The sequence below is a fragment of the Perca flavescens genome, chromosome 18, assembly GCF_004354835.1.
Source record: "Perca flavescens isolate YP-PL-M2 chromosome 18, PFLA_1.0, whole genome shotgun sequence".
Lineage (NCBI taxonomy): Eukaryota > Metazoa > Chordata > Actinopteri > Perciformes > Percidae > Perca > Perca flavescens.
Genome location: NC_041348.1, coordinates 11,659,548 through 11,682,984, shown reverse-complemented (window position 1 = coordinate 11,682,984; position 23,437 = coordinate 11,659,548). Strand labels below are relative to the sequence as shown.

General features: G+C 42.2%; 3 protein-coding genes across 8 annotated transcripts; all 3 read left to right on the top strand.

Moving 5' to 3' along the window:
• The first annotated feature begins 3,884 nt into the window (after positions 1-3,884).
• LOC114572991 (uncharacterized) lies at positions 3,885-12,634 on the top strand. 5 transcript variants are annotated; one of them, XM_028604837.1, is made up of 5 exons: positions 3,890-3,945; positions 4,025-4,080; positions 4,267-4,422; positions 4,510-4,991; positions 5,066-5,116. In XM_028604837.1, exons 1-5 carry the CDS (start codon positions 3,920-3,922, stop codon positions 5,072-5,074), a joined length of 729 nt encoding a protein of 242 aa, XP_028460638.1. In that variant the 5' UTR covers positions 3,890-3,919; the 3' UTR covers positions 5,075-5,116. The 5 variants fall into 5 exon arrangements, with proteins under 5 accessions (XP_028460640.1, XP_028460638.1, XP_028460637.1 ...); XM_028604839.1 differs by lacking the exons at positions 4,025-4,080; positions 4,267-4,422; positions 4,510-4,991; positions 5,066-5,116 and adding exons at positions 11,435-11,490; positions 11,880-12,508; positions 12,583-12,634 and having other exon boundaries at positions 3,885-3,945; XM_028604836.1 differs by having other exon boundaries at positions 4,267-4,991.
• A 5,202-nt stretch (positions 12,635-17,836) lies between these two features.
• LOC114572996 (uncharacterized) lies at positions 17,837-18,995 on the top strand. Its single transcript, XM_028604849.1, has 4 exons — positions 17,837-17,920; positions 18,000-18,055; positions 18,242-18,870; positions 18,945-18,995. The coding sequence occupies exons 1-4, from the start codon at positions 17,895-17,897 to the stop codon at positions 18,951-18,953; spliced, it is 720 nt and encodes a 239-aa protein (XP_028460650.1). The 5' UTR covers positions 17,837-17,894; the 3' UTR covers positions 18,954-18,995.
• A 2,255-nt stretch (positions 18,996-21,250) lies between these two features.
• On the top strand, positions 21,251-22,581 carry LOC114572994 (uncharacterized). Of its 2 annotated transcripts, XM_028604844.1 has the most exons (5): positions 21,251-21,314; positions 21,393-21,448; positions 21,606-21,656; positions 21,827-22,455; positions 22,530-22,581. In XM_028604844.1, exons 1-5 carry the CDS (start codon positions 21,286-21,288, stop codon positions 22,536-22,538), a joined length of 774 nt encoding a protein of 257 aa, XP_028460645.1. In that variant the 5' UTR covers positions 21,251-21,285; the 3' UTR covers positions 22,539-22,581. The 2 variants fall into 2 exon arrangements, with proteins under 2 accessions (XP_028460645.1, XP_028460646.1); XM_028604845.1 differs by lacking the exon at positions 21,606-21,656.
• The last annotated feature ends 856 nt before the right edge of the window (positions 22,582-23,437 follow it).

Below are 23,437 nucleotides of genomic sequence, written 5' to 3'. Positions count from 1 at the left end.
AAAGATGGGGTGCTTTGCCCATAACGTAAACCTGGCAGCACAGAAGATTTACAGCATCAGTGCCATTACAGTGTGGTGTGCCAGACTTCGAGCTGTCGTGGTGTGGCTGAAGAGGTCCACCATGGCTAAAACCGTCATGCAGGAAAAGCAGCGACTACTTGGTAAGCCTTATTAATCTCAGAAAATTGTTTGTTTTAAACATCTTCAGTAGATTGTATATTGTAATTCAATATGTGTATTGTGTTTCAGGTCTGCCAGAACACAACATGATTCTGGATGTCAGAACACGGTGGAACTCCTTTTTTCTGATGGTGGAGCGATTTTTGGAGCAGTACCCGTCCATCCAGGCAGCATCACTTGACCAACGACTTAGGAAGCCAATGGAGAAAGACAGGTGAGGTGATCGACAAAAAGATCGGTTGCAAAACAATGGGTAACAACATAATAGTTTATATTTTATTCTCATCTTCATATCTTCTTTTTCTCCCCCAGACTAGAAAGGCTCACAGATGACGACTTCCAGAAAGCCGAGGATTTTGTTAAAATCATGAATTTGTTGTACACCTCAACCCTCTGTGTATCCAGTGAGCGGTCCCCCACATGTGGCCAAATTCTCTCCATAATGACTAAGCTGGAGGCACATTTCAAGGTGGCTGAAGAGGACACGATGTTTACCATTGCTTTGAAAAAAAAGGTCTGGGGAGATCTGGAAAAACGATACCAGGTATTTTCCATTTCCGTTAAGAGCTTCTGCCTGTCAAAGAGAGGGCAAACCACATCATTTTCACTGTTAGACACTAAATCATTTGTCATGTATTTTTTCCTTACAGAATGAAAACATTCAGAACTTCCTCCAGGAGGCCACTTTGATGGACCCTCACTTCAAAGGCAAACTTGGATGTGCTGATGCTTGGGGCCGATTGGAGAAACCAGCAGTTGGCAATGTAATGTAATAGAACAGATATTTTATGGTTATCCTTGTTTCCCATGTGTGCCATGTTACAGTTTCTATGATAGCATTTCTATATGCTATTATGTGCAACACAATTTCTATACTTACAGGAAGGAGCGGATTACCATAAGGAGGACGACATGGCAGAAGAACATGATGTAAGTTCAACTTGGATTTAAAATTATGCATTTTTTGAAGCATCTTTGTCTAAACACTGCTTTTTATGTTTTTTTTCAGCCTCCTTTTCACAAGAAGCCTGCCAAGAAGAAGTCACCCATAGAGGAGATTTTTGAGGATGAGGACCGAGAGCTACTTCAGGCAACGACCACTAAAAGCACTGACCTCTGCATTGCTAAACAGAAAGAGATTCTACTGCCTTCAATCCCATCAGGACAAGACCCTGTAGCCTGGTGGTGGGGGAAGCGGGACAGCCTCCCCAAATTGTCTGCCCTTTCAACCTCTCTACCTGTGTGTACAGGCATCTTCAACACCGTCTGAGAGAGTTTTCTCCTGTGCAGGACATGCCATAAGTCAGGAGAGGTGTCATATCTTGCCGGAGAAGGCAAATATGGTCATTTTTCTGCAAAAGAACTGCTAAAGTTTGAAGCTGGTTAACATACCAACTCAACAACATTTATTTGTTGTTACTTGTTAATAGTGTAATTGTTATTCGTTACATTATTTTAGTTGTGTCACTTGTGTGTTAGGTGACTTAGGTTTACTTATTATATATATTTAAGTACTTTAAACGTTAATATATTGTTAAATTTAAATAATTTTCAATAAAAAAAACTATAAAAAAGCCTTCCTTTTATGTCATTTTTCAGTTTTTCAAGAATCGGTTTAGGAATCGAATAGGAATCGGAATCGTTTTAAAAGTACCGGTTTGGCATCGGAATCGTATAAATCCAAATGGTACCCAACCCTAAGCGTCACACCACACTCCTTTGTCATTGAAACACCCCAGGGAGCAACTTTGAGACCCAACCGGCGTCACTTGTGACAGGTTCCTCCGCCGGCTGGACCCACACATCCTCTAGCTCCAGATGGATTACAGCAAGGAGCTGCCACGCAGCAGCCTGACCCGCAGTCTTTGCTGACACTGCATCACCAACCTCCAGTGAAAGAGTGAAGAGGGGAAAAGAGAAATTAAAAGAAATGTTTATTAATTCTGTGGACTGACAAGTTTATTGACACTGTCAACAGAGCTGATGTTCTAATGCTCATTAATATAATGCAGAGAGTTATGTTTCATCAGTTAAATCAACTGATACTAGTGCCTTACTGTTTAATCAAATGCAGTACCTTTCAAATGTCCAGTTATAGGAACAGTCAGGATATCTTTTGATTCTTGTTTATCCCCAGAGAAAGAGACAAAACTTAAAAGGGGAGATGTCATATAATGTGCCCATGTAAATGTGGCTGTATACCTTCATGGGCATTCTGCTACGTCCCTACGCATGTACGCACGTGGCGTCTGTAACATAAGACTCACACAGTTGTGGAGAGTAAGTTTTAGCACCTGCCTGTATGTTACCTGCACGTTTGCTTAATACAAAGGATTCTTTGAAGTCTTTGACTCGTGTGGACATTTGAATTCTTTACAACCCTAATTCTATAAAAAAAAAAAATGATTACCACCAGGTGTCAGAGGGGTTTCTTTAAAAAACATTGTTTTTAATTGTCTTGGCAATGCATTGGGAGTTTGAAGCACACTTCCCAACAAGTTAAATACACACAGTGTGGAGAAAGGTTTATGTGGTTCTATGGATCTGTAGTAGATACATGTTGCGTGGTCTTTACCAAGACTGAAATTCTGTTGACTTAATAAAATCATGAATTGGTAATCAGAATTAATCCATTGTTGAACCAGTTTAACTGAATTTGTGTGGCCTGATTATTTTAAGAAAATGACCTCTTATTTTCACTCTATCTCCAATTGGGAAAGTTAAGACTACATTTATATTTGACAGAAAAAGTAATTTCTAACTGTTCAAAAATACATTTGGATACTGCTGAATGTTCAATGAGATCACTACATGAAAAAAACTCCAGAATAACAAGGAAGACAAACAAACTAAGGATTGTAATCCATAGCACCTAATGTAGCAATGTGCAACATAACCTTAGAAGAAAATGTAAAGGCCTGTTGAAGGAAGGAGGTTTAACAAATGGAGTCTAACCCTGAGCTCTGAGTTGATTTACCCTAAGATGGGAAACTCAGTTTTCGGTTCCAGAACAGCGGATTTGAGTTGGTTCAATCAAATCGGAGCGGGTTGACTCCGAATTAAACACGTGCACCACCTCCATAAAAAGGCAGCATGAATGGAACAGCTACCGTTTGAAGATACATTTGTCTCTGGACAGTGATATTTTAAGAAAATGAAAAGAGCGCCTCTCTTATTTTTACTTACTTACTATATGTTATTGGGCCAAATAGCTGAAGGTAAGACAACATTTAAATTTGACAGAAAATATCCTATTTCTAACCGTTCAGAAATACAAAGAAAATACATTAGATACTGCTCAGGAATGTTGAATGAAAAAGGGAAACACCAGAACAAACATCTGTGACAAAGAACACAGACACAAAAAAACAAAAACGAAGGAGGTTGTGTTGTGTAAGAATTGTAATCTAAAGCACCTAATGTAGCAAAGTGCAACATAAAATTTGGAGAAAATTAAGGGCCCGTTTAAGGAAGGAGGCTTAACAAATTCTGAGGATAACCCTGAACTCTGAGTTGATTTACCCTGAGATGGGAAACAATGAGTTTTTGGTTACAGAACATGTGCAACATAACATTTGAAGAAAATTGGACAGGAAGTTATGATCCACCTTAATCAGGATCCAATTGCTCGCAGCTGTGAGTTGTTAACTGGCTATGTTCTGATTGGTCAGGGCAGGTCACCTGTAGCACTTATAAACCTTTCACAGGATCACAGTGGCATCTCAGCTGTTCATTCAACATGATGGCTGTTTGGTGTACTGCAGGGTGAGCAACAGGTTCTTTGTGATGTTTTGACTGATTTCTGTTAAGCAGCTGTATTTATGCTTTGTCTGCTTTTCAATAGGGCTTTGCTCCTTGTTTTGCTGACTGGATTGAGTTACAGCTACCCTATGCAGCAAGGTAATGTATCATAGCTGTCAACATCTTAAAAGTAGTTGAATTGTATAAGTCTAAACTTGAGCTGTCAGGGTCTCTAAATGTCTAAACTGATGTGGGTAGTGAATGTCCATGTTTGGCAAAAGAATCTTTCTGTTACATTCATTGCCTTGAGTTCTACTTGCTAACATCACTCACTCCTGTTCGTAGGCATTTCCTGGGCCGTTGCACCTCCCAGTCCCTCTTCTGCTGGAGCATCCACAGGACCTAGCACTCAGCAGTTTGCTTCCAGTGGACCTGCCCCTCAACCACTTGGCCTTAGCAATCTGATCCGGCCTGGTTCTTTTCTTCCACAGTACCAGGCAGGTGAACTGCTCCAGGAACAGAAGAGCTTTGAGCGAGGCAACTCTGAATTTAAGAACGAAGCGCAAGATTCCATTCCTTACCAGGCAGGTGAACTTTTCCAGGAACAGAGAAGCTTCGAGCGAGGCAACTCTGAATCTGAGACCGAAGAGCAAGGTTCCATGCCACCACCTGGTTTTGTCTACGCTGCACCTCTCTTCTATGTTGCACCACCTTCACAAGGCTTTAATGGAGGACCTGGCCTGGTCCCATATCCTTACCCTTCCTATGACTACATGTTCCTGACTGGCCAGTATCCTCCAGGCACGTATACTTACACCAGCAACAGCTTTGAGCAGGGGAAGGACAGCAGGCAGGACGCTCACTACACAAGGGACAACTATCCCAGCTCCCAGCAGGCCAAGAACATCCCTTATAGACATCGCACCGTCAGGCAGGCGAGTATTGGGAGTGCTGGTCCGAGTGGCGCAGCGACTGGACAACAGCAGCCCTACAGTGGAGTTGGTGTAAAAGGTTCTTACTCGCAGCCGGGTCGACACCGCCGGGGAGCACCAAGAGCATTTATGCAGAAGGTACTGTTCTGTGCTTCAGTTGGCAAGATATTTTCAGAGTTTGAGATTAACATGTTTCCTTTCCTATCTTTCAGGTTGGCTAAAGGATTACTCTGAAGTCTTTTCAATAAAGAATATAACTTTTATGTTTGCCCTGGTTTCCAATGTTTACTCCCAAGATACAATACTCATGTAGCCAAAGATCTAACTGGGTGCAGGGTTTGACAGTCAATATTAGTCCAGAACGTGAAATCACCAACAACTTATATTATGCTATGATCCAAATAATTCAGTCTGCTGCTGAACTCAGTTCTGTCATGACACCTTGTAGTAGCTTATTTTAAACATGTAAAAAAATCTATAGACATGCATACATATAATTAAAATGAGCACTTAAGGTAATTTTATTCTCCGCATAATCTTCCAATATTGTAAGGAATTCAAATGGGAAATTCCCATGTTCAAGAAGTTCAACTTGTATTTACATAAAAGTTAAACAATGGTCCTAACACTGACCCCAGGTCATTTTCTTTAACTTTGAATTATGGTTTTGCAATTCAACATGTTTATGTAAGTAGCTATTTAACCAGGAAAGTGCAGTCCCCCTAATTCTCTATTTGTGTAATTTCATAATCAAGAAATTGTGGTTTACTGTATCAAATGCCTTAAGATCCAAGAATATCCCCACTGCATATCTTTTTTTTTGTTCTATTTCTGTTATTTCTTCCACAAATTGAATAAGTGCATGTGAAGTTGTCCTATTAGCCCTGAAACCATATTGCTGATTACACAGTATATTATGTTTAGCAATGAAGTGTTCGAGCCCTGTAGAGAATATTTTTTTCTAGTATTTTAGAAAATTGGGATAGCAGTGAAACAGGTTTGAAAGTGTATCACTTTTGCCATTTTCATTTTTATCTGGAAAGATTCCAGTTTTCAGAGATTGATTACATAAATGCATTAGAGGTTTAACACCACAACCAATAAATTCATGAAAAATGTCAGTTTTTCATGGGACCATTAAGCATGTACTTAAATTGACTTTGCACACAATGCTATGGTACTTTGTTGTGTGACGTAATTCCCAAGAGGCTGCCTTGTGGGGATCTGGGACGTGCACATACACAGGGACCAGAGCAGACAGCGGAGCAGCATTACACACAAAATGCCGATGCGTTTCCTGTGTTGTATCTTGAGTGGCGGTGATGTGTGGAGGAGGAAATCCGCTGATGCTGTCTTGATGACATGGTTTATAAGGGGTACGTTTAGGTAACACGTTAGATAATATAAACATGTGAGTTGGCAAGTGTTAAGAAATTCTAAAAGACGTGTTCGTTTGATTTCTGAGGAGGAAGGAGAGGCCTGGGTCAAATTGAAAGATTAAGCAAAAGGTTTAATGAACAACACGATGAAAACGACATGACAAAAACAATCAAACATAGAACATGAAAACACTGCCAGCAGTGGACTGCAAGACATGCTTTCCCTTGTGGGGACACAGTTTGCAGTCCTGTGAAATGACAAAACAATACACTGTAAACAGCGGACTGCAGAACCTTGTTTCCTTGTCGGGTCCCAGGCTTGCAGTCCTGGGATCATCTCAGGATCCGAATTATATTCCTGTCTCTCAGGATAAGGACACACCTCTGAATTTCAGGTGACTGACTAAGGTTGTTTATCATGGTAGTGCCGATTCTACAGCGATATGCATTTCCTTTGTTCTAACCCAGACTAGGCACCAGGAGGTTGGAGACTCAAAGAGACGTTTCTTTTCATATGTTAATAGTTGGTTTTAACCTAATCTATCTGCAAGAAACAGGAACAGAGGGGGAGAGAAATAACCAGCTGTTTTTACCTTAGTAGTCATTCTAGATTCAATTCCCATTTTCAAAACCTGACTTCAGCATACAATTTATTATTTAAAACTAGTGCTGTCAAGCGATTACAATATTTAATCGCGATTAATCGCATTAATGTCATAGTAAACTCACAATTAATCGCATTTTTATCTATTCTAAATTTAACTTGATTTCCTTTTGTCCCATTTTTTTTTCTCATTTCAATGCTGGAAAAGTGGATCGGCTTGCTTTTTGCAAATGTTTTTTTTTTTTTTTTTTTTTTTTTAAACAAAATTGGCATGTAATGTAGTGTTCAAAACTAACATTCACACTTTGAGCAAATAATCTCTCACACAATGTAACACTGTCCATCAATAAAAGGGTGAAAAAAATACTTTGTCACACAAACAGCCCCTTCAACAGCCCTTTCTAAGGGATCAAAACAGGGCGATACAAAATCAAATTACAAAGTGCACATGTAAGGTAAACTAGGACTCAGCCTATAGTGCAGTTAAACCATGGCTTAATACTCTCTTTTTCTCAAGTTTGCTTTGAACATAGCAGTCAGGCAACTACTCTTTATTCACCAGAGGCTCATTAACTCAGCCTCTTATTTCAGAAAGTATGAACAGTAACAGTAACCAATAAAATGTAAGCATACTACTTCTTTGCTTTGAGCCAGTTACTCAAACAGACAAGCCTGTTGACATTTTCAGACAACAGGGAAGCTCTCTTCTTTTGTACAACATGCCCAGACAGTGAAAACAACCTTTCAGAAGGTACTGATGTGGCTGGTGTTACTAAGTACTTGCGTGCAAGGTGGGCCATTTCACAGTGTGCCCCTTCATGTGTGGACCACCGTTCCTGGGGACAGTCATCCATGCCAGTAAGAGGCTCTGACTTGTAGCGCTCCAGACATTGGTTAATATTGGCCTCCTCTTCATTAGACAAAGACTCGTTTGCAAGCATGAGAGTTGGTTTCGTCGTAGGAGGCTCAGGCCTGGAGCAAGGCGCGGATCGTACCCCACACCTCAGCCCTGTCAGGTTTGCTCAGACACTTGAGGTCCTTAAACCTTGAAATGAAATGAAATGTAACTTTAATACAAGTACAAGTGCAGGTATAACAAAATTGCGACAATACTCTACAGTGCTAAATAAAAATACAAAGTAAAGAAACAAACAACCTAACAAAACAAACACACTGAGAGAAACACAATGCTGAGTATGAGGATGAGTGTAAGAATGAAACATGGCAATCTGACCTTGGGTCAAGTGCTGTCGCAACTCTCAGCCATGTGATATTGGTCTTCTCCTTGCGACCCTCCATGTCTGCTGCGAAGGTTCCCTTGAACTTGATTATGTAAGCTGGGTCGTCCTCAGTGACCTCCATCACTCGTGACAGATGACACAACGCTGGCAGCACCACTGAGCAAGACACAAATTTCTCTCCTCCCAGAAGTTCAGACACATACCTGCAATAATATAGAGAATCACGTTTTTGGGGAACTAGTTAGGCCTACTGTAATTCACACAGTTCTCTCACTCACTCACTCACTCACTCACTCACTCACTCACTCACCACACTCACTCACCACACTCGTACTCTCTCTCCATTTCACACATGCATAGCCTACCTGCACGCACATAAACACACACCCAATCATTAACGTTACTGTTCTGACACAGACCTACTTTGATTAATAAACAAACAGATATACAAACGACACGGATACACAATAAATTACCTGCAGTGCTCCAGCACAGCCTCGAGCTTCTTCAGTTTCTCCAGCTCAGTAACTGTTGGCATGGCGATGTTGGTTGTGTGCAGGGCCAGTGCATCTTTCAGTGGTTCAGCATTCCGCTGAACACGCTTGATCATTTCCGGGGTACTATTCCATCTGGTTGACACTTCCTGTGCGAGTGACTCTTTCTTCTGATGATGTGTGACTTGTTGTTGCTCGAGCTCCGCTTGGTTTGCTGGGCTGTGCTTAAAATGTCCCACAACCTTTCTGCATTTTGCCATTGCGCTGTCAAACGGCCTGTTGGTTAGAGAAACCGTGACGGCTCGGTGCACACTGTGTGCGATGCACGGCATGTGCTCAAAGGGGAGCTTGGCTTGGCCGCTGCAATCATGTTGCGTGCACTATCAGTGAGACAACTTTGTGTTCAATGTCCCACTCTCTAGCTACTTGCATAAAATGCTCTGCAACAGCGTCAGCGAAGTGCCTCTCTTCTGTCTTTAGAACAGTCAAAGCATGAGACTGAAGTTTCCACTGTGGATCAAAGTAATGCGCTGTGACCCCGAGGTAGTTGTGATTACGTCCACCACTGAGCGCGACTGCTTTTGTATTCTCCAACACCTGCTGTACCTTAGCCTTCTCCGTTTCGTACAATTTCTGCACGTGGCTTGTAATGGTGACTCTCGAATGCAATTCGTAGGTCCAGTCGTTGGATGCGATGCGAGTGATATCAGCTAGACCCTCGTCCTTCACAACATTAACAGGCTTACATGCAGTAGCCACCCATTTAGCTATGGCTGCAGTAAGTTTGTTCTTAGTTGTGGTATCAATGTGCTTCTGTCTGAAATCATCCATTGTCGCCTGGCTTCGACGAGGGAGCGGAGAAATCACATCAGCTGTGTGCTTGGCCATCAAATGGTATTTCAGACTGGACGTGCTGCGATGATAGCTCAGTTCACAACGACAAAACACCCAGATCACTTTGGTCTTGTCAATGGAACCATTTGGCAACTTTTTAAAAGTAAACTTTCCATTCAGAATCTTATTGGCATCCATTTCGGCATCTCGCGCTCGCCAACCACTCAAAACGTAACGTTAGCCTACTACTCTTTGGCTGGCTCGCATGCCCAAACAAAAACAAATGTGGCCCACGTGACAGTTGTTTCGTTTCCGGTCTAGCTAGATCCGGTGTGTGGTGTTGTAGTTTTTCTAACGTTACTAGTTGTTGCAACAGCATATGAAAAAAACCATTTCAGGTTCCCGGACCATATTCCAAAAGAAGGATCCAAGAGAAAAAAAAGCATTAGCGAGCGGCTAACAGAATTTGGGCTACCGCTGTCTGAAAATACTGGTTAGCTGATTGGATAAACCATCTGTCTATTACCACCTAACCCACCTCAAAACCAACACTGATTGGCTCGGCCGTTTGGCTAACGGCTCCAAATTTTCTCTGCCTCAAAATGCCAGACTGATCTGCGAGTGGAAAACTGGAGCTCGCAAGATCAGGACGGTCTCAGGAGGCTAATTAAAGCCTTATTACAGCATTATTACAACTTTATTTAACTCAACACAAGTAAAGGTCCGAGTCCCTTTAAGGTCAGTCTCTTTGGGGGGCTCCAACACTACACATAAAATCATTGATCCCACTGAGCCACCAATCACAGAATCAAATAGAACATCCTCTTCAACACATCAATCTGAGAGGAAAATCATTAAACTTATGTCACTAACAGTGCTCATGATTTCTCAGCACATTTGAGCTTTATACAGACTTTAACCTTATAAGACCTTCAGATACCACACCTGCTAAAGATTTCCCACCGTGGTTAGAAAACACAGGGGAGACACTTTGTTTCTCTCACTGTGACTCTAGAGTCGTACTTGCTCGCCGTCACTACTCACTTTGAAAATAATCACCGTCATTGTCTCACTTCTCCCTCGCTCTACTATATCACCCATTCCACACACACACACACACACACACATGCCGGCTCGACGCACACACCAGTACGCAAGTATAAACATCAGGCCATTAAGTAGGCTACGGCGAAAGCTCTGCGTGGAGTCTCCGCAGAACCATAAAACAAGACTAGAGCAGTTTTACAGTTGAACTGCAAAAAAAAATTTCCCACGTACCGTCCCGGTCGGGGCCGGACAAGTGGGAGGCGGACTGCACTGTGTGCAAAGCTGGCACATATGTTTCAGTGTCGTTATTATTTATCTTATTACATTAAAAAGGTATTAAGAGATATTTTGTTGAAGCTGGATTTTAGAACATTATTTCATATTATTTATTTATTTTAAAAGAGAGCTATTATTGTAGGTTCTTACAGATTCTATTTTATTTTATTACAGAAGTTATTTTTGCACAATTGAGGCATAATAAAGCATGTTCATTAACCTCTGAGAAGCCTGTCGGAATTTGTGTCTCGAGGCCGGGCCGAGTGTCCTCTTTTTTGGAAATCAAAATATGGTCACCCTTGTCATATAATGTGCCCATGTAAATGTGGCTGTATACCTTTAAATTCCGAGGCTAACCCTGAACTCTGAGTTGATTTACCCTGAGATGGGAAACAATGAGTTTTCGGTTACAGAACATGTGCAACATAACATTTGAAGAAAATTGGACAACTTAACCAGTTATGATCCACCTTAATCAGGATTCAATTGCTCGCAGCTGTGAGTCGTTAACTGGCTATGTTCTGATTGGTCAGGGCAGGTCACCTGTAGCACTCATAAACCTTTCACAGGCTCACAGTGGTACCTGAGCTGTTCATTCAACATGATGGCTGTTTGGTGTAATGCAGGGTGAGCAACACGTTCTTTGTGATGTTTTGACTCAGTTCTGTTAAATAGTTGTGTTTATGCTTTGTCTGCTTTTCAATAGGGCTTTGCTCCTTGTTTTGCTGACTGGTTTGAGTTACAGCTACCCTATGCAGCAAGGTAATGTATCATTGCTGTCAACACCTTAAGTAGTTTGTTTGTCCCTCCTGATGACTTTCTCTTTGGTGCAAACCCTGCTTCTGCTGGCTTTAACTGGATGTTTCTTTCTTGTGGATTTTTGGGGCTTCCTCTAAAATGGTCTCAAATCCAGCTCAGTCCAGTTTTCAGAATGCACCTCCAGGATATGCTCAAGGCTCTCTTGCAGGCTCTGCCTCTTAACAAGATTACTAATGCTAATGTGACTTAACTAAGCTAGCTAAACTTGAGCTGTCAGGGTCTGTAAGTGTCTGAACTGATGTGGGTAGTGAATGTCCATGTTTAGCGACGGAACCTTGCTGTTCAATTCATTGCCTTGAGTTCTACTTGCTAACAATCACTCCTGTTCCTAGGCATTTCCTGGGCTGTTGCACCTCCCAGTCCATTTTCTGCTGGAGCATCCACAGGACCTAGCACTCAGCAGTTTGCTTCCAGTGGACCTGCCTTTCGACCACTTGGCCTTAACTTTGTGATCCAGCCTGACTATTTTCTTCCACAGTACCAGGCAGGGGAACTTTTCCATGAACAGAAAATCTTCGAGCAAGGCAACTCTGAATCTGAGAACGAAGCGGGAGGTTCCATGCCACCACCTCGTTTTGTCTATGCTGCACAGCCTTCACAAGGCTTTAATGGAGGACCTGTGCCATCAGGCCTGGTCCCCTATCCTTACCCTTCCTATGACTACATGTTCCTGACTGGCCAGTATCCTCCAGGCACGTATACTTACACCAGCAACAGCTTTGAGCAGGGGAAGGACAGCAGGGAGGACACTCGCTACACAAGGGACAACTATCCCAGCTCTCAGCAGGCCAAGAACATCCCTTATAGACGTCGCACTGTCAGGCAGGCGAGTATTGGGAGTGCTGGTCCGAGTGGCGCAGCGACTGGACAACAGCAGCCCTACGGTGGAGTCGGTGTAAAAGGTTCTTACTTGTCCCCGGGTCAACACCGCCGGGGAGCTCCAAGAGCATTCATGCGAAAGGTACTGTTCTGTGCTTCAGTTGGCAGGATATTTTCAGAGTTTGAGATTAACATGTTTCCTTTCCTGTCTTTCAGGTTGGCTAAAGGATGACTCTGAAGTCCTTGTCAATAAAGAATACAACTTTTATGTTTGCCCTGGTTGTCAATGTTTACTCCCAAGATGCAATACTCATGTTGCCAAAGATCTAACTGGGTGCAGGGTTTGACTGTCAATATTAGTCCAGAATGTGACAGCCATTTACAGTCTGGCCATAGAACTACGACAAATCAACAACTTATATTATGCTATAATTCAGTCTGCTGCTGAACCCAGTTCTGTCATGACACCTTGAAGATTGATGGCACTCAACTGTATGTACGGTAAATACTTATGCTAGTGCCACCATAGCCTAGCATAAATATTGGAAACAATCGGCTAACCTGGCAACACCTCTGCCCTTGAGAATCAAAGCTTACTGAAATATTTTGGATTTTGCAAAATCCAGCCAGCAGAGATGTGGAAGCAATTATTTAAAATTGCTAGTGGAGAAACAGTTTCTCCAGCACAGAACTTAGTGTCTTTTGCCCAGCCATGTCCCCTTTTTACCTACTGTCCTGGGTAATAAATTCATGAAATGTCTCTTTCATGGGACCGTTGTGTACTCTAACTGGTGCATTGCACAGAATACTACCGTACTTTGTTGTGGGTAATTCCCGAGAGGCGGCTCTGATGTGCACAAACAGGGACCAGAGCAGACCGTGGAGCAGCATTCACACAAAATGCTGAACCTTATAGGCCCTTCAGATAACACACCTGCTAAAGATTTCCCCACCGTGGTCACAAAACACAGGGGAGACACTTTGTTTCTCTCACTGACTCTAGAGTCGTACTTGCTCGCTGTCACTACTCACTCTGAAGATAATCACTGTCACTCTCTCAAGTCCACACAACCCTCAAGGGAATGGACGTGCAGAGAGAAGGGTTCAGACCGCTAAAATAATCTTGAGGCAGAAAGACCCTCTGCTCGCCCTCATGTGCTTTCGGTCAACGCCTTGCACCACCACAGGCGTGAGCCCGGCAGAGCTACTCATGGGCCGGAAGATAAAGACAACCCTTCCAACACTGAAACACCCCAGGGAGCAACTTTGAGACGCAACCGGCGTCACTTGCGACAGGTTCCCCGGCGGCTGAGCCACACATCCTCTAGCTCCAGATGGACTACAGCAAGGAGCTGCCACGCAGCAGCCTGACCCCGCAGTCTTTGCTGACACTGCATCACCAACCTCCAGTGTCGAACCGCCTGACACACAGACTGGACTGTTCCATACCCTGGTAGACCGAGTAAACCTGTTGAAAGGTTGAATCTGTGAAGGAAAATCACATGTTCGCTGCCTGTATGTTACCTGCATGTTTGCTTAATACAAAGGATTCTTTGAAGTCTAAGACTCGTGTGGACATTTGAATTCTTTACAACACTGATTCTATAAAAAAAATATATTACCACCAGGTGTCAGAGGGGTTTCTTTAAAAAACATTGTTTTTAATTTTCTTGGCAATACATATGGAGTTCGAAGCACACTTCCCACCAAGTTAAATACACACAGTGTGGAGAAAGGTTTATGTGGTTCTCTGGATCTGTAGTAGATGCATGTTGTGTGGTCTTTACCAAGACTGAATCTTTGTTGACTTAATAAAATCATGAATTGGTAATCAGAATTAATACATTGTTGAACCATGACATGAAAAAAACTCAAGAATAACAAGGAACAAACAAACAAACAAACTAAGGATCCATAGCACCTAATGTAGCAATGTGCAATATAACCTTAGAAGAAAATATAAAGGCCCGTTGAAGGAAGGAGGTTTAACAAATGGAGTCTAACCCTAAACTCTGAGTTGATTTACCCTGAGATGGAAACTCCAGAACATCGGATTTGAGTTGGTTCAATCAACTCGGAGCGGGTTGACTCCAAGTTAAACACGTGCACCACCTCCATAAAAAGGCAGCATGAATGGAGCCATGATACTAGGATTCACCATGGCAACAACCACAAATCGGTCGGCATATTACCCCTCTGGAACTACTCATGCGCACATACAGCGAGTTTAAACATATATTTTGTTAAAAAAAAGCAACATGGCTGCTGCTGCAAAAGAGAGAGAATTGGCGTGGGAGAAAAATGCTGCTTGACTCAATGTGTATGTTCCAATATAGTGTATTCATTTCATATTTAATCACAAGTATATTACTGGTGAAAACTGTTTTTCAAAAAAACTGAATTTCATTTAGGTGTAATCCTGCGGGCAAAACTACTACTAATCCCATTCTGAGGTTGCAGCACCATGTCATTAACAGAATTATAATTTATAATCATTTAATTCAATTCAATTCAATTCAATTCAATTTTATTTATAGTATCAAATCATAACAAAAGTTATCTCGAGACACTTTACAGATAGAGTAGGTCTAGACCACACTCTATAAATTCCAAAACCCCAACAATTACAGTAATTCCCTCAAGAGCAAGCATTAGCAGTGGCTATTGCGACAGTGGCAAGAAAAAACTCCCTTTTAGGAAGAAACCTCGGCAGACCCAGACTCTTGGTAGGCGGTGTCTGATGGGCCGGTTGGGGGCGTGATGAACAGTGGTGATAACAGTCACATTAGAAGTCACTGTGACTTCGAAGGTTATCGTGGAAGTTCATGTCATAGCAGGGCACATCGTGTCATACTGAGTAGTGCAGTCTCCTATACCGGATCCTGACTACTCTGTGCATAGGAACATCACAGCAGGGCGTTGCGGGATGTAACGTGGCACTGCAGAGCACGGGTGGATGCTGCGGATCCAGCAGGACGCAGCAGGATGCGGCCGGGAAATGCAGAGAATCGCAGAGCATGGCTCTGCGAAGAAGAAACATAAGGACTCCGGGGAGTAAACTCCCCAGAGCTAGATTAGTAACAAGCATTTCTGGGACAGGATGCATACAAAAGTAACAAGTAGAGATGAGAGAGCAGCTCAGTGTGTCTTAGGGAGGAACAGCCTCCCCGGCAGTCTAGAATTGTAATAGCATAACTTAAGAGAGGCAGGTTTAAGAGAGGTGCCTGGTCGGGCTAGAACTCTCCCCAACCGGATCGGGCTGTACTGGCCTGCCTCCCTCTACTCTCGCTAGATTATTAATTATACAGTATAAAACTGATGACTACGAGGAGAAGCAGTGGGCCGGGTTAGGCGGACGCTGCAACTCCTCACTCCTTAACTATAAGCTTTATCGAAGAGAAGAGTTTTCAGTTTACTCTTAAATGTGGCGACGGTGTCTGCTCCTCGAACCCAGACTGGGAGCTGGTTCCACAATACTGGAGCCTGATAGCTGAAGGCCCCGGCCCCCAGTCTACTTCCAGAGACTCTCGGAACCATAAGTAGCCCCGCATTCCGGGAGCGCAGTGCTCTAGTGGGACAATAAGGTACTATGAGCTCTTCTAAGTATGATGGTGCTTGACCATTTAGAGCTTTGTAAGTCAGGAGGAGGATTTTAAATTCGATCCTATATTTCACTGGAAGCCAATGCAGAGAAGCTAATACAGGAGAAATATGATCTTTTCATAGTCATCACATCAGTTGGAGAGTCTTAAGGGACTTATTTGGGCAACCTGATAATAAGGAATTGCAGTAATCTAGTCTAGAAGTAACAAATGCATGGACTAGTTTTTCAGCATCGTTTTGAGACAGGATATTCCTAATTTTGGCAATGTTACGAAGATGGAAAAAGGCTATTCTTGAGGTTTGTTTTAAGTGGGCGTTGAAGGATATATCCTGATCAAAAATAACTCTTAGATTTCTGACAGCAGTGCTGAAGGCTAGGGTAATACCATCAGAGTAACTATATCTTTCGAAAACGAAGTTCGGAGGTGCGTTGGTCCTATCACAATAACTTCAGTTTTGTCTGAGTTTAACATCAGGAAATTGTGGGTCATCCAGGATTTTATATCCTCAATACACGTTTGAAGTCTTGCTAACTGACCACTTTCATCTGGCTTAATTGACAGATATAATTGGGTATCGTCTGCGTAACAGTGATAGTTAATTGAGTGTTTCCTAATAATATTACCTAGAGGAAGCATATATAAGGAAAATAGAATTGGTCCAAGCACTGAGCCTTGAGGAACGCCATGGCTAACTTTAGTGTGCTTGGAGGGTTTATCATTAACATTAATGATAAACCCTTATTTCAAAGGGTTTTACATCATTGCCTGCTATTCTGTGGGACTCCTTTTTAATGGCTCTCACTGGTATGTGTCCAAGTGAACACTACAAAAGTTTAAAAACACTTTTCAGAGTGAGGCCCACTTTTTTGACGGCTCTGCAAACAGTGGCTTTACTAATATGCTCCGCATCACCGATGTCGTAAAGAAAACTGCCGTTTGCAAAAAAAAACATATATATTATATATAAAAAACACAAAGAATCTACTCGGATGTAAGAATATGTCCATGATGGGTGACGTTAGTGATATGAGGACGGATAGGGTTATGTAGGCTTCACATCTGATCGACTGTGAAGAAAAATGATACCGCTCAAATTGGTAGTTATCTGGAAATGAAAATGAATGGAAGGGGCCTCAATATCATCTCCTGACGTATGTTTAACTCTCTGCCTGTGTGTGTGTGTATGTGTGTGTGTGTGTGTGTGTGTGTGTTTGTGCTCTGAAGTGTGGATATGTGTGTGTGAATCTACAAAGCCTGATCTTAACATCTACTATGCAACAAACAGCTACCGTTTGAAGATACATTTGTCTCTGGACAGTGATATTTTAAGAAAATGAAAAGAGCGCCTCTCTTATTTTTACTTACTTACTATATGTTATTGGGCCAAATAGCTGAAGGTAAGACAACATTTAAATTTGACAGAAAATATCCTATTTCTAACCGTTCAGAAATAAAAAAAAAATACATTAGATACTGCTCAGGAATGTTGAATGAAAAAGGGAAACACCAGAACAAACATCTGTGACAAAGAACACATACACAAAAAAACAAAAACTACAGAGGTTGTGTTGTGTAAGGATTGTAATCTAAAGCACCTAATGTAGCAATGTGCAACATAACATTTGGAGAAAATTAAGGGCCCGTTTAAGGAAGGAGGCTTAACAAATTCTGAGGCTAACCCTGAACTCTGAGTTGATTTACCCTGAGATGGGAAACAATGAGTTTTCGGTTACAGAACATGTGCAACATAACATTTGAAGAAAATTAGACAACTTAACCAGTTATGATCCACCTTAATCAGGATTCAATTGCTCGCAGCTGTGAGTTGTTAACTGGCTATGTTCTGATTGGTCAGGGCAGGTCACCTGTAGCACTTATAAACCTTTCACAGGATCACAGTGGTACCTGAGCTGTTCATTCAACATGATGGCTGTTTGGTGTACTGCAGGGTGAGCAACAGGTTCTTTGTGATGTTTTGACTGATTTCTGTTAAGCAGTTGTATTTATGCTTTGTCTGCTTTTCAATAGGGCTTTGTTCCTTGTTTTGCTGACTGGTTTGAGTTACAGCTACCCTATGCAGCAAGGTAATGTATCATAGCTGTCAACATCTTAAAAATAGTTGAATTGTTTAAGTCTAAACTTGAACTGTCAGGGTCTCTAAATGTCTGAACTGATGTGGGTAGTGAATGTCCATGTTTAGCAAAGGAACCTTACTATTAAATTCATTGCCTTGAGTTCTACTTGCTAACATCACTCACTCCTGTTCTTAGGCATTTCCTGGGCTGTTGCACCTCCCAGTCCCTTTTCTGCTGGAGCATCCACAGGACCTAGCACTCAGCAGTTTGCTTCCAGTGGACCTGCCCTTCGACCACTTGGCCTAAACTTTGTGATCCAGCCTGACTATTTTCTTCCACAGTACCAGGCAGGGGAACTTTTCCAGGAACAGAAAATCTTCGAGCAAGGCAACTCTGAATCTGAGAACGAAGCGCGAGGTTCCATGCCACCACCTGGTTTTGTCTATGGTGCACAGCCTTCACAAGGCTTTAATGGAGGACCTGTGCCATCAGGCCTGGTCCCCTATCCTTACCCTTCCTATGACTACATGTTCCTGACTGGCCAGTATCCTCCAGGCACGTATACTTATACCAGCAACAGCTTTGAGCAGGGGAGGGACAGCAGGGAGGACGCTCGCTACACAAGGGACAACTATCCCAGCTCTCAGCAGGCCAAGAACATCCCTTATAGACATCGCACCGTCAGGCAGGCGAGTATTGGGAGTGCTGGTCAGAGTGGCACAGCAACTGGACAACAGCAGCCCTACAGTGGAGTTGGTGTAAAAGGTTCTTACTCGCAGCTGGGTCGACACCGCCAGGGAGCTCCAAGAGCATTTATGAAGAAGGTACTGTTCTGTGCTTCAGTTAGCAGGATATTTTCAGAGTTTGAGATTAACATGTTTCCTTTCCTGTCTTTCAGGTTGGCTAAAGGATGACTCTGAAGTCTTTTCAATAAAGAATACAACTTTTATGTTTGCCCTGGTTTCCAATGTTTACTCCCAAGATGCAATACTCATGTCGCCAAAGATCTAACTAGGTGCAGGGTTTAACTGTCAATATTAGTCCAGAACGTGAAATCACCAACAACTTATATTATGCTATGATCCAAATAATTCAGTCTGCTGCTGAACCCAGTTCTGTCATGACACCTTGTAGCTTATTTTGAACATGTAAAAAAAAAAATATATATAGACATGCATACATTTATAAAATGACCACTTAAGGTCATTTTAATCTCAGCATAATCTACAAATATTGAAAGTAATTCAAATTAGAAATTCCCTTGTTCAAAAAGGAGTCGGGAGTTCATAACAAACTTTTCAGATCCTACCCCCCATACTTTTATCCTTTGGTTAAATACAAAAATGTGATGCTTTTCTTATATACATCTCTATATACACTGTATATCTACCTACTGTTCACATAAACCCATGCATGCACTTTTTTCTTTTCTATAAATCTTCATTTGTATCTATAGCAAATTAAATAACACCTCCACACTAGACTTGATATGTAGACCAAGGAACCTGTATACAGTACTATCACAGAGTCCTTTGCGTATCCATTTAATATATTCAGTTTAGTCTTTTAAAATTACTCGTACATGATTTCATCTCTTCACTGCAGCTGTTCCATACATTAACTCCGTTGGTTGTGATGCAGTGTTATTTAGAATTTGTTCTTTTGTTTCTTTTTAAATACAAATGTTCTTAAGTGGTGATTGCTCTCATTTGAAACAACCCTTGAATACTGTTCGATAACTATTTAGTTATTTGTGCAGTTTTGAAGTCAATATCTCTGAATTTTGGTGCTTTTCTTAAGGCTCTCTTATGAAGGATAGGTTCAGTGTTGGTTTTGTAAGTGTTTCCCCATACTTCCAAACAGTAAGTAATGTAACCGCTTCACAGTTGAACTGCAAAAAAAAATGTCCCACGTACCATCCTGGTCGGGACCGGACAAGTTGGAGGCGGACTGCAACGTGTGCAAAGCTGGCACATATGTTTCAGTGTCTTTATTTATGATATTACATTGAAAAGGTATTAAGAGATATTTTGTTGATGCTGGATTTTAGAACATTATTTCATATTTATTTATATTAAAACAGAGAGGTATTATTGTATGTTACAGATTCTATTTTATTACAGAAGTTATTTTTGCAAAATTGAGGCATAATAGAGCATGTTCATTAAAGGAACACGCCGACTTATTGGGAATTTAGCTTATTCACCGTAACCCCCAGAGTTAGACAAATCGATACATAACCTTCTCATCTCCGTGTGTGCTGTAATGCTGTCTGACGGCTCCAGCGGCATCAGGCCAGCACAAAACATGCAGGTGAATGGTTCCAGTAATCCTACTGCTCCGAATAAGTGACAAAATAACGCCAACATGTTCCTATTTACATGTTGTGATTTATAGAGTCACAGTGTGTACAAAAAACAAAGTAACATGAGACACAGCCGTCTTCTAACTGTAAACAAACCGGGAACTATATTCTCAAGCGGAAGAAGATAGTACTTGGGCAGAGTGATATGCTCGCAGCAAGCCTGTCTGAGAATATAGTTCCCGGTTTGTTTACTGTTAGAAGATGGCTGTGTCTCATGTTACGTTGTTTTTTTGTACACGCTGTGACTATACAAATCACAACATGTAAATAGGAACATGTTGGCGTTATTTTGTCACTTTTGTCACAATTTGGAGCAGTAGGCTAGTTGGAACCATTTACCTGCAGGATCTGTGCTGGGCTAAGCTAATGCTGGAGCCGTCAGGCAGCGTTACAGCACGCACGGAGATGAGAAGGGTATGTATCGACTTGTCTTACTCTTGGGGTTACGGTGAATAAGCTAAATTCCCAATAATTCGGCGTGTTCCTTTAACCTCTGAGAAGCCTGTCGGAATTTGTGTCTCGAGGCCGGTCCGAGTGTCTCTTTTTTGGAAATCAAAATATGGTCACCCTTGTCATATAATGTGCCCATGTAAATGTGGCTGTATACCTTTAAAAAATTCTGAGGCTAACCCTGAACTCTGAGTTGATTTACCCTGAGATGGGAAACAATGAGTTTTCGGTTACAGAACATGTGCAACATAACATTTGAAGAAAATTGGACAACTGAACCAGTTATGATCCACCTTAATCAGGATTCAATTGCTCACAGCTGTGAGTCGTTAACTGGATATGTTCTGATTGGTCAGGGCAGGTCACCTGTTGCACTTATAAACCTTTCACAGGCTCACAGTGGTACCTGAGCCGTTCATTCAACATGATGGCTGTTTGGTGTACTGCAACAGGATGAGCAACAGGTTTTTGTGATGTTTTGACTGGTTTCTGTTAAGTAGTTTTACTTATGCTTTGTCTGCTTTTCAATAGGGCTTTGCTGCTTGTTTTGCTGACTGGTTTGAGTTACAGCTACCCTATGCAGCAAGGTAAAGTATCATTGCTGTCCACATCTTAAGTAGTTGAATTGTTTAAGTCTCTCCTGATGACCTTTCTCTTGGTGCAAACCCTGCTTCTGCTGGCTTTAACTGGATGTTTCTTTCTTGTGGATTTTTGGGGCTGCCTGTAAAATGGTCTCAAATCCAGCTCTCAAATCCAGAGCTCGAGGCTCTTCTGCAAGCCCTGCCTCTAAACAAGGTTACTAATGCTAATGTGACTTAACTAAGCTAGCTAAACTTGAGCTGTCAGGGTTTCTAAAATGTCTGAACTGATGTGGGTAGTGAATGTCCATGTTTAGCAAAGGAACCTTACTGTTACATTCATTGCCTTGAGTTCTACTTGCTAATATTACTCACTTCTGTTCTTAGGCATTTCCTGGGCTGTTGCACCTCCCAATCCCTTTTCTGCTGGACCATCCACAGGACCTAGCACTCAGCAGTTTGCTTCCAGTGGACCTGCCTTTCGACCACTTGGCCTAAACTTTGTGATCCAGCCTGACTATTTTCTTCCACAGTACCAGGCAGGGGAACTTTTCCAGGAACAGAAAATCTTCGAGCAAGGCAACTCTGAATCTGAGAACGAAGCGCGAGGTTCCATGCCACCACCTGGTTTTGTCTATGCTGCACAGCCTTCACAAGGCTTTAATGGAGGACCTGTGCCATCAGGCCTGGTCCCCTATCTTTACCCTTCCTATGACTACATGTTCCTGAATGGCCAGTATCCTCCAGGCACGTATACTTACACCTGCAACAGCTTTGAGCAGGGGAGGGACAGCAGGGAGGACGCTCGCTACACAAGGGACAACTATCCCAGCACTCAGCAGGCCAAGAACATCCCTTATAGACGTCTCACCGTCAGGCAGGCGAGTATTGGGAGTGCTGGTCAGAGTGGCGCAGCGACTGGACAACAGCAGCCCTACAGTGGAGTTGGTGTAAAAGGTTCTTACTCGCAGCTGGGTCGACACCGCCGGGGAGCGCCAAGAGCATTCATGCAAAAGGTACTGTTGTGTGCTTCAGTTGGCAGGATATTTTCAGAGTTTGAGATTAACATGTTTCCTTTCCTGTCTTTCAGGTTGGCTAAAGGGTGACTCTGAAGTCCTTGTCAATAAAGAATATAACTTTTATGTTTGCCCTGGTTGTCAATGTTTACTCTCAAGATGCAATACTCAGTTAGCCAAAGGTCTAACTGGGTGCAGGGTTTAACTGTCAATATTAGTCCAGAACGTGAAATCACCAACAACTTATATTATGCTATGATCCAAATAATTCAGTCTGCTGCTGAACCCAGTTCTGTCATGACACCTTGAAGATTGATGGCACTCAACTGTATGTACGGTAAATACTTGAGCTAGTGCCACCATAGCCTAGCATAAATATTGGAAACAATCGGCTAACCTGGCAACACATCTGCCCTTGAGCATCAAAGCTTACTGAAATATTTTGGATTTTGCAAAATCCAACCAGCAGATGTGGAAGCAATTATTTAAAATTGCTAGTGGAGAAATAGCTTTTCCAGCACAGAACTTAATTTTAGTGTCGCTTGATTCTATTAGGGTGACAAAATGTCGTCTTTTGCCCGGCCATGTCCCCTTTTTACCTACGGTCAGTAGGTTAGTAATAAATTCATGAAATGTCTTTCGTGGGACCGTTGTGTACTTTGACTGGTGCATTGTGCACACAATAAAACCGTACTTTGTTTTTCCCAAGAGGCGGCTCTGTGATGTGCACAAACGGGGACCAGAGCAGATAGTGGAGCAGCATTAACACAAAATGCCGAACCTTATAGGCCCTTCAGATAACACACCTGCTAAAGATTTCCCACTGTGGTCAGAAAACACAGGGGAGACACTGTTTCTCTCACTGACTCTAGAGTTGTACTCGCTCGCCGTCACTACTCACTCTGAAAATCATCACTGTCACTCTCTCACTTCTCCCTCGCTCTATATCAGTGTCTTTATCTTATTACATTGAAAAGGTATT